This window comes from Miscanthus floridulus, chromosome 8, assembly GCF_019320115.1.
Source record: "Miscanthus floridulus cultivar M001 chromosome 8, ASM1932011v1, whole genome shotgun sequence".
Taxonomy (NCBI): Eukaryota; Viridiplantae; Streptophyta; class Magnoliopsida; order Poales; family Poaceae; genus Miscanthus; species Miscanthus floridulus.
Window position 1 is genome coordinate 213526997 of NC_089587.1, and position 10049 is coordinate 213537045.

The 10049-nt window shown below is 47.8% G+C and overlaps 1 protein-coding gene across 1 annotated transcript; it reads left to right on the forward strand.

The window, feature by feature from the left end:
- The first annotated feature begins 5269 nt into the window (after positions 1–5269).
- Positions 5270–8446, forward strand: LOC136474880 (protein LNK1-like). The gene is made up of 6 exons (XM_066472456.1): positions 5270–5473; positions 5659–5897; positions 6003–6153; positions 6364–7002; positions 7137–7255; positions 7655–8446. The coding sequence occupies exons 1-6, from the start codon at positions 5288–5290 to the stop codon at positions 7770–7772; spliced, it is 1452 nt and encodes a 483-aa protein (XP_066328553.1). The 5' UTR covers positions 5270–5287; the 3' UTR covers positions 7773–8446.
- The last annotated feature ends 1603 nt before the right edge of the window (positions 8447–10049 follow it).

Consider the following 10049-nt stretch of genomic DNA (forward strand, 5'->3'; position numbering starts at 1 on the left):
TCCATTGCAGAACTAATGAAAGGTTACAATTCAAGTTTTATGCCTGCCGTGGGTGATTGATCTAATGTTCAAAACTAACTTCATAAAAAAGAAAGAAAAAAAGAAAAAGTGAAGCGTTGCTTTTTAAAAACGAAGTGAAGCATCAACTTGCCGGTTGTTATTTTCACTTCTCAAATAATATCATTAATAATCAACTAGTTTCTATTCCAATAAGGAATACGTTGAGTGCTCAAGAAACGAGCAACATAAATACAACTTAACAGAGCCAAAAGCAAACAACAATGGATTCAATAAGACCTACACATAACATCCACTGACATGGAAATAAACAAACAAAAGCCAAATATCTCGAAGTGGTGGAGAAGTCCTGAACTAACTGATCGGTTTCAATGTTAAGAGAAATTGAGGGGAGCAGCCGCAGCAGAGGACCTTACAATCCAACCCTAACAAACAAACAACCACGAAAAGGGAAAAGCCAAATATATGGTCTACAAAACCATCAAACTGTTCAGTCCTCCCAACAGAAATTTAATAGATACAAACGACTAGAGAAGCGATCAAACTAACTTAAAGATCCAAGAAAACCCAATCGTAACCTAACGAGGGATCGAGGGTAGTTGACCCAGATGTGGGAGCGGCTCCGTTGCAAAAAATTTAGGAAGAAATTATACACTTATAATCCAAGTATAAGATGCAGATCAAGATTCCAAAACGCGCCAGGCACTAGGCAGGCGCTAAGCCAGCGCCTAGAGACTAGGGTAACTAAGCGTAGATTAACGCGATTAGGCGAGGCACAGGCACAAATGAAGGCCAAAATCAGGAGGTGCCTAGCATCCACAATCAGATATGCAAAAGAAATTGAAACACAACAAGGCTGAATTTTGCTCCCAGATGGCCAAACTAGATAAGGAAGGCAGATCAAGCAAGGAGAACTCACGGGGAGGCAGCGGTGATGAGCGCGTACCAGAGGTGAAGGAGGAGCGAGGATGCGCGGGGGTGGCAGAGTGGGGCTGCACCTACAGGGACACGAGAACAGCGACGGCGGCGACGAGAGTTGCTCGAGTTCCTTCTTGTAACCCTAGCCGTCAGCGCCTTATCTACGCGCGTGTTCCCGCTTTCCCACTTCGCCACACAGAATTCAGAACCAAACAAAAAACACGCATCTAATCGAACTCGTGAACCAAGGACTCGTACATTCGCACTAGCGCTCATCACGGATCGAAATTAAGGTCAGAAGCACGAATGCACGATAGATTGGAGATCGGGGACTCGGGGGCTTACCAGATCGAGAAGATACGGGGAAGAGGCCGCGAGCGCGGCGAGGGAGCGCTAGGGAAGGCGACTTGCAGCCCGAGGAGCCCGCTTCCCACTCCTCTCCGTCGCGGCGGAGGCGGAACCCCGACTCCCCGAGCCCCCGAGGAGGAGTGCGCCCGCGCCTGGGGCGCTCCCGGCGTCGCCGGGCTTCCGGTTCGCGCGCTTGCTTACTGGACCTGCTGGTCCCCCCATGCGTCCATGGCGACGGCCGACGGCCAGTTGAATTTGAAGAGAAATGGGCCTTGGGAAGCCAGTGTTCGGAGAGAGCTGGACTGGTTCGCAGCCTATTCAGGCCAGAGAGGCCGGGGTCCATAGTAGTATCTCTTTTTTTAAAAAAAAAAAGAAGTCCATTTCTTCTCCCATGGGCCTCGGCCCCAACTACTCAGCTGTAGTTCATACAAATTTCAAATTTAACTCTCTATAAAGAAGCCCAGCGGAAGCTGCGCCATGTCGACGACGTCAGTGTCGCGCTCGGGGACCTCGGATGGACATCTTCGACGGGCCCTCCTCCTCCGAGGCCCGCGGGATTCCGGCCTCCATCCCCATCTCCATTCTCCAAGTTCGCCAGCGCCAGGGAGGGCGTGGCGCCTCCGCCCAGGGCGCCGGACCTGGACGCGACGGACCCGTCCGGGGCCGCCGATGGGTGGGCCGGCGCACGCGGTGCTGTGATTTCTTCTTCTTTAAAAAAAGTCCCGTGCAAACTAGCGTTGGATGTGTTTGGATTTGGATTTAGGTGGAGTTAGATTGGATGACAACATTAAGATTGGACTGGATAGGAGCGGTGATTTAGTTGGACGCTAATTGGATTCAGCAGGGACAGAGCAATGAGCAGAAGCCCATCATAGACATCGTGGATTAGGTGTTGCTAAAATAGCAGCAACATCAGCATGTGTGCCAGTAGTGTATTGCCGGCGTAGAATACTCTAGAACGTTCCGTGACAGCGCGGTCACGATGTACACCCAATTAAGAGCGTTGATAGTGTACCTCATACAATAGACGCGGCCACAGCAGGAGCATGTGCACCGAGGGATAGACTCGTGGCGCAACAAATAGGTTGTACTCTGTATGGAGGTAGTCAATACGATGCAGGATGGAAATTTCTCAGATACGGCTGCAGCGGCAATCTAGGATGAATGTGCCATGCATCTACCGGAAGGAGTTCATGGCAATTTCAATTAGTCATTGTAATCGAAGCTGTAATTCAGTTGCCAGCGAGGCAAGCTTTACTAGAGAAAAGCTCTCATATTTGGGTAGATGACCCCCCTTGTATCTATCATACGATTGCTCGTAAACGATGTATCCATTTTGATGAATCAATAAAGTTTGCTGAAGTTTAAAAAAAAAAGCGCGTTGATAATGTTGTAAAGAAAGCGTCGTTGATGCTTTTGTTGTTTAAACGAAGTCTGAATGCAGGGGACCCCGAGTACTGAGAAGAACACACAAGCAAGCAGCTGCGCAGGTCCGTTTTGGCCTCTCCATCACCTTTTTTGTGGCCCGGTAGCTTGCACCAGCTCGATCGATGGTCGATGCGGTCGCATCTAGTCCGCAGAGCGCAATTCCAAGCGTGGCATGCGCGAGCTAGCGCGGGACGCACAGCGCCATGTGCATGTGCGGACCGGTGCATCACCGCGGGCACAGCGCCGGGCGCCGGCTCCATGATTGAGTGAGTGGAGACGAGAAGTACGACGGTGAGATTTCGATCGGGTCATGGTCGTATTTGGCTTATAAGTCATGATTTATTGGCCAACGAATAATATTTTTCTCTTATATTAAACCAGTTAATAGTACTCTCAGCCATGGCTTATAAGTCAAATCAGCCTAAACGAACAGGACATGCTCTCCGGCCGTCTTCATAGATCATAGTGTTGTTTCTGCTGCTGTTCCGCCGGAGGCCGGACGGCAAACAATTTCTGCTCGGAAACGTTTCAATCACCAAATATGACTATTCGCACTACCTGCCGTGGGAACCTGGAAGTCTGGATTCAAACAGGGTACCAATAGTTCTCCAACTACTGCCATTAGTGTACAGATTAACTTGTTCACGTCTGTGCGACTAGGCCTAGGAGCTACTTGTACCAAATTGGCAAAGAGTTTTTTTTAACAAAAATTGGCAAAGAGTTTGGCAGGGATATAAACGGACATACAACAGTAACTGGTGCCAACTCAAATGAGCGAGCCAGCTCGCGGTTCCAAAAAAAACTGAGCCCGGCCCAAACCCAAACATCACAGTTCTCGGCCTCGATATAGCGTGTTGTGTCGTTGCGAGCGTGCGTGCACACGGCAGACAGGTGACCGATGATGCCGTGTGGTCTGTGGTGTGGCGACCCAAAGAGAAAATTCAAACGCTCACGTATGGTGTGTGCCTCTGTGGTGTTTGGCTCTTTGGAGGCCTCCTGCTTCGGGTCGACGTACATTCCTTTGAGCATGTACGTCACGGTCTCAACGTCATGCATGGCTACCATATGATTTTTTTTGAGGGGCCACCATATATGATTTGGTTCGTGTTCACGTCGCGTGCGTACGTAGAGTTGGGCACAAAAACCATAAAGACGCTCGCTTTGGATCGACGCAGACGTTGCCGCGTACGACTTCTATGCGTACGTACGTTGAGCTAGTTTGGAGATCGGTAAATTCAGAAAACTAACCAAAACCCAAAGCTGGCTGCCATCGCATGCACATGGCTGTTTCAGTGTTTCTCACGGCCACACGGAGTCCTCGAGGGAAGACGAGCGCGTGCAATCATTTCTAGTTGCCGCCAAGTCCCAATGGCTCAGAAACAAGATTGCACAGACCTGGGGAACGAGCCGTAGCTCGGTCGGTCGGTCTTCCAGCTGCGGAAGCCGTCGGTCGGTCGTGCGTTCGAGCGCTGCTCGGCGCATGATTCCCACCGGGGTTTTTCCTCAATTTCTTCAGGTGCCTTTCTCGCAGATATGCCACAATGGTCAAGTGACGTTCCCGCCACGCTCGGAGTCTGCTGATCTTCGAGTATCTCTCAGCTATGTTCGTAGTCTAGGTATAGCTGTAGGTCTGTTTGTATACCGTGTGTGTGTGAGGTGTGCGTGTGTGGTGGTGTGTGTCTGTATCCGAACAGATACTACAGTTGTACTTAGATAAGAGAAAAAAAAAAGATTGCACAGACCTAGCTTCTATCCTTGCGGTCCTTGCCAGTTACATGATCACGTCCCTCTAGCTAGCAATAGCAAGCTAGTGGCGAGCAGATTTACACGCACATGCTGACATGCACGCCTCTGATCGACTGAACTGCTGTAGCGCACTAGCGCACCGCCAGCCACCCTATCGAACAGCTCAATCCCCACATGAAACGTCATGTCGTGGCACCGGCACGTCAAAAGCACGGCGTGCCCGAACCGCCCGAGAACGGAGCAGGGCGACAAGTCCGCCCTCGAAAGCTCGGTGACGAGGCGGCAGCGAGCGGGGCACCCCAATCGTCAAGGCCGCCACGCCGCCCCCAGGACCTCACACAACCGCAATCGCGCGCGGCGCGATGTGCGAGGTGGTCACTGGAATCGCTGCCGCCTTGCTGGCCTCGCCTCGCCTGTCGCCACCTGCTTGCCGTTGCCCTTCTCACGAAAGACGCGGCCGCGTTCGGCGTAGGCGAGGTGGATGCGGATGTGTGGATGGCATAGCCCCGCCGTAGTACGTGGAACCAACCTGACCCTGATGTGATCGCGAGGGCCAGCGCCGATTCGACGTGCACGTTACCACGGTCGCGCGCGTCGCTGTCCGCATGCCAGAACCGGGCGCGCGGGGCGCCCACCCCCTTGCCGTTTCTGGCGTCCCGTCGGCGTCGGGGCGCGACAGAGCTGTGCCGAATGGCCATTCTCGGACGACCGGGGTCCGGGCCGGGGGAGAAGACACAAGAGTCCACTCGTCGTCGTCGTCACCAATCGCATTCATCTAGACAAGCGTTCCGGCACTTTGGCACGCGCCTAATTCTCGTCCACCGAATGAATGGCTCGGGCGATCGGCGTTCGGCGTTCGGCGCCCGCGCTGCTCCTATTTATGCGTCACTGTGCCGTCGGGCACGCAAATACTCAAGTTCCAAGCTCTGCGTCGCTGAACTTCACGCACGTCGTCAACCCGGTGGTTTGGATTCCGCATCTGCGACTTCTGCGAGCATCGCGAGTTCGAGACGAGGTATGGCTCGCTCCAGTTCTTTGGCTCTCTGGTACTCCATCATTTTGTTATGTGCTGTGTATTGTATTGTACAGTTGAATCTGCCGTTGATTGTTTCGATGGTCGATCATTGCTTTTTCTTGGTTCTTCTTTTTTTTCCTATGATGAGTTATGTCTGAGATGTTGATTTCATTTTATCTTCGCAGTTTTTTTCAACCATCGGGATCAACGCGATGGATGACTTTTCTATGATCAGTGACCATAGTATGCTATTTCAAGGCCACAGCATGTTCAGTGCTGAAGAATGCCTAGTTACCCGAAGTTCTTCAGGCGCTGTTTCGACTGGAGGCAAGACCGTCCCAGCACTCCAAGATAAGGGGGATGATATGTTCTTCTCCGACTGGCCTGAGCTGGTCGGCTTTGACGATCTCGAGGAAAGCCTGAGGTAATCCCCGCGCGCTTGCCATGTTTAGCATGTGCCTTTTACCATCAGCAGCAACGCCACCGGTGTGTGATGCCTCAACTTTTTTTTTCCTTTCATTTTCTGAAGAAATTTCGAGCCTACGTTTGAGATAGGGAGCAATTATTTCGAGGACATACTATGGTCCTCTAATTGCTCACCAGAAGCTCAGCTAGTACGGAACGGCTACTCTGACGATATTGATTTCTCAATTGATCGAAACGACAGCAACACTACGAAGGTACTTAATTCCTGAATGATTACTTTCTCTACCCTTGGTATGATGCAAAGGATTTCCTACCAATTAAAGGTAGCTTCTCTTATCAAGCCAAGAGTCCAGAACTTTGCCCTCGTCAATATCACGAGTCCAGATCATCCTTTTTCCTGAAAAGATTATACACTCAGTTGAGAAAATTTTTGATCTTTTCTCTCTTGATTGATCTATATGCAGGTAAATACGACAAAAGCCAAGCAACAGTCCAGCAGAAATGGAGCAAGTAGTAGTGGTACAGCCTCGAATTATGATGCACATGGCAGCTCCTCTTCCGGTCTTTCGGATGCCGAACTCTTCCTCCCGTTTGATGATACAGCACTCGCGAGCCAAACGGGTGGCTGGGAGGGGCTAGAGGCTATTCTTTGCTCAAGTCCGGCAATGCGAGTAGTCCCAGTCCCAGCGGCATCAAGCACCATGTGCACCGATGGTTCGTCTACCTGTTGCTCAGGGCCAGACACCGTTACTGCGCATGTCCCTCGTTCTGCTGCGACGAAGACTAGAGACCCGTTTAATGGAGCTCCAGATACAATCCTGGAGGAGATGGCTGAAAACCCACTGGACATGTACTTTCCTCCACTGGCAACATATGAACAGCCTGAGACGATGTTGATGAGCGACACCACTTCAGCGCCGAAACATCGGTTCCCAGAAGAGTTTGCAGGCAGCATCTGCGCTCTGAGCTGTGCAGAGTTACAGTTCAGTTCGGAGGACATGGGTTCTGCAGGATTACATGGGCACCTTGGCTCGGCAGTGGTTCTGGATGCTGTGCCAGTAAAGGATCTTTCCTTTCAGAAGCTTCAGTATGGCATGAATCAGGTAGGCGATTTACAGTTACTGCCACAGCATCTCGTAACTAACCATTCTCGTGATGCTGTTGCTGTCTCCCTTTTCGTCATGTGAAGTTAATACTTAATTTTTATATATATCCTTTTTATGTGCCACACATGCAGCTTGATCTGGCGACCAAAGGACGCATAAGGGATTCCCTATACCGGTTGGCCAACAGGCTTGAACAAAGGCATCGTCTTGCTAGTGCAAGTGGAGGATTGGGATCATCGGGTTCAAATAGGTACTACTCATATTGGCCCCGCTCGGTTCGCTGAAAAAATAAGTCGAAACACTGTTCGGGCTGATTTGTTGTAAGAGAAAAATACTGTTTTGGCTGAAAAAAACAAGTTGAAAAAGACGGATTATAAGATAAGCGTCATTGCGATTTTTCTTGAATACTCCGTACCATGCATGTCCTGATATACAGCCAGTTCGTTTCGGCTTATTCGTCCGTATCTTGCTTATAATCCACAGCTTAAATAGTGTTTTTCTCTCATACAGCCAGCAGTACTTTCAGCCATAGCTTATAAGCCAATTCGGCCGAAACGAACATGCTGATAGAACCGTTAATTCGTCGAATCACTGCACTTTGTCCACGATTTCAGGTCTTTGAATATGTTTATAATGTTACGTATGGCAGGTTTGAATCAGGCAGATGGGCCGAGACGCAGACGAACTCCATGGATCAGACAGTAGCACAGCTCCTGCAGCAGAAACCCTCTTACCGGAAGACTGTCCCGCCGCACCGTGTGACATAGTTTCCTCCACCAGAGACCCTAGTCGCCTCTTGCATTGCATCAGTGCAAGGATTGTAGTACTTCCTCTGAAAGCCTGAGGCATGTAATATACTAGTGGAAGGCGCGCGCCCTTGCGCGCGTTGGTAGACACAGGTAAATTCACATTCAAAAATATATATTGAATCTTTCAATGTAGAAACCGAGTTAGCAGTCAAATAGATAGGTAAGTAGTTGGTAACATTACACAGCCATAGTAGATTAAGCATAGTTGAAGTAGCGACATAATGAGTATATATGGAGTGACACGACTAAGTTTTTAAAGAGACTGATGTGTGTTTCTCAGGAACCGTTGGTATATATGTACATAGGATTGAGATGGCAAGGCAATCACGGCCGCGTCTGATGTGATAAATATAACCTCGCACATCTCGCCAAATGACGAAGCAGCCATCTTGTTCCATGTTGTCACTCTATGCAGCAGCAAAGACAATCAGTTTTAAAATAGTAGGTAGTTAGACCAGCGTGATCTCTCTTAATTCAGGTAGGATAGAGAGGAATGGTTGGTGCTTGGTAAACAGAAGCAGAGGGCTAAGAGTGTTACCAGTTCCTCATCTCCTCCTCAGTCGCTGCTGATGCAATTATAGAGGCCTGCCATGGCAGAGCACAATGCAGGATTCATTAGCGCTCCCAAGTTAGTTACCCAATTAGCTACCTATGCATAATGCTACCTAATAAGAGGCATATCAGTTTCCTTTTCTTTTTCTTTTCTTTTTTGGCAAATGTATAGCCAAGAACTTCGGGATAATGACCAAATTGGTCCTTTAGCTAAAGAAGTTGGCAAAATCAGAGTAAGAAAGAGGGGCATTCAAAAGACAGCTGTATGGTTATATGGCATGGCTGGCTATACATTGTGTAATGGAGAATGGACCACGGGAAGTATTTATGTGATTAGCATATGGCACACAAACAAGGGTACAATGTTGTGCTTGAGCAATGTCCCAGCACCTCTATATCTGCTTTAAAAATAATTACATCCATTTTAGTTTAAAGAAGTTAGTACATGCATATTGGGAAAATTGGAATTGTTTCCACCCCCAACAGTTTCCACAGGCATTTCTAAGGTAAACAAACCATCTAGCCATTTTTCTTCCCCTCTCATTCTTTACATCATATCACTTTAATGGAATAAATGTACCATTTCAACATTTCTGCCAGAAAATAGTTTATGATCTTGACAAGGTGGTCTGTACCCATAGGAAAACAATAGATACCATGCAGATACAAGAAAGGGAAGAAAAGACGGCTCACCAAATGGTCAAATTCCAAGATAAGACATGCTTCACATCTTCTTTAGTTGGCTTGTAGCCACACCTATCCCTCATTGAGGTTAGGTCTGAGAATTATGTGTAGGTGTAATGTAGAATAGCAGCCTCCTCCAATTTGATTTCACTACATAAAAAAAGAAATATATGACAAAACCATCAAGCATAAACAGACTATAGATTGTTAACTGACCACCTGTTTTAACAAATAACTCCGTATATTCAGATATCTTATTTGGGGATTTGATGTGATTATGCTATCTATGAGCACCGTTCGGACGCAAATGCTCTCTGGTATGTGTCTTGAAATTCTATAAATTTTCCATAAACTTCTACATCATTTACTACCTATCCTAAAAGTTGAGGACGTTACCCCGGTTCCCACTGATAGCACTCGCAGAAAGGGTGGTAGGTGGGGAATAAGGTTGTAGACTATTTGCCATCTCTTGGTCGTGGCCATCAGGAAGCTACTCCTCTCTGGGGTAGTTTTGCTGTTTCTAGAGGAGCTTTCATTTTGCTATGTGTAATTGCGCTATTGTTGACTGTTGGTAGAAAAGGAAACCAAAAGCTTAGATCAGATTACTCTTGAAGAAAATCTAAGCCTGCATAAATTTTTTATAGCTCATATTAGAATATAAATTTGTGAAAATAGGACCATATGCAATAATAACTTACACATGTTGCAAAGAACATTTGGTTCACCCAAAAATATCAAGTTGCACACAGCAAATCGAAAGCTATAGGAAATCAGTGTAAATACAAATATGAAAAAGTAATCGAACAGGACCTCAGAATTGAAACACCAATCAGAATAGATATATGATCCCAATAAGTTAAAATAGGATCATCATGGTACAGTTCAAACTGAGACATTTATATATGACACACTGAGATCGTAACGAAAAGAATTTAAAAAGAGGTGGGAATCAATGACGGGAAACTAAAGGGAGGAAATGAACACATGTCCAAAGTATGT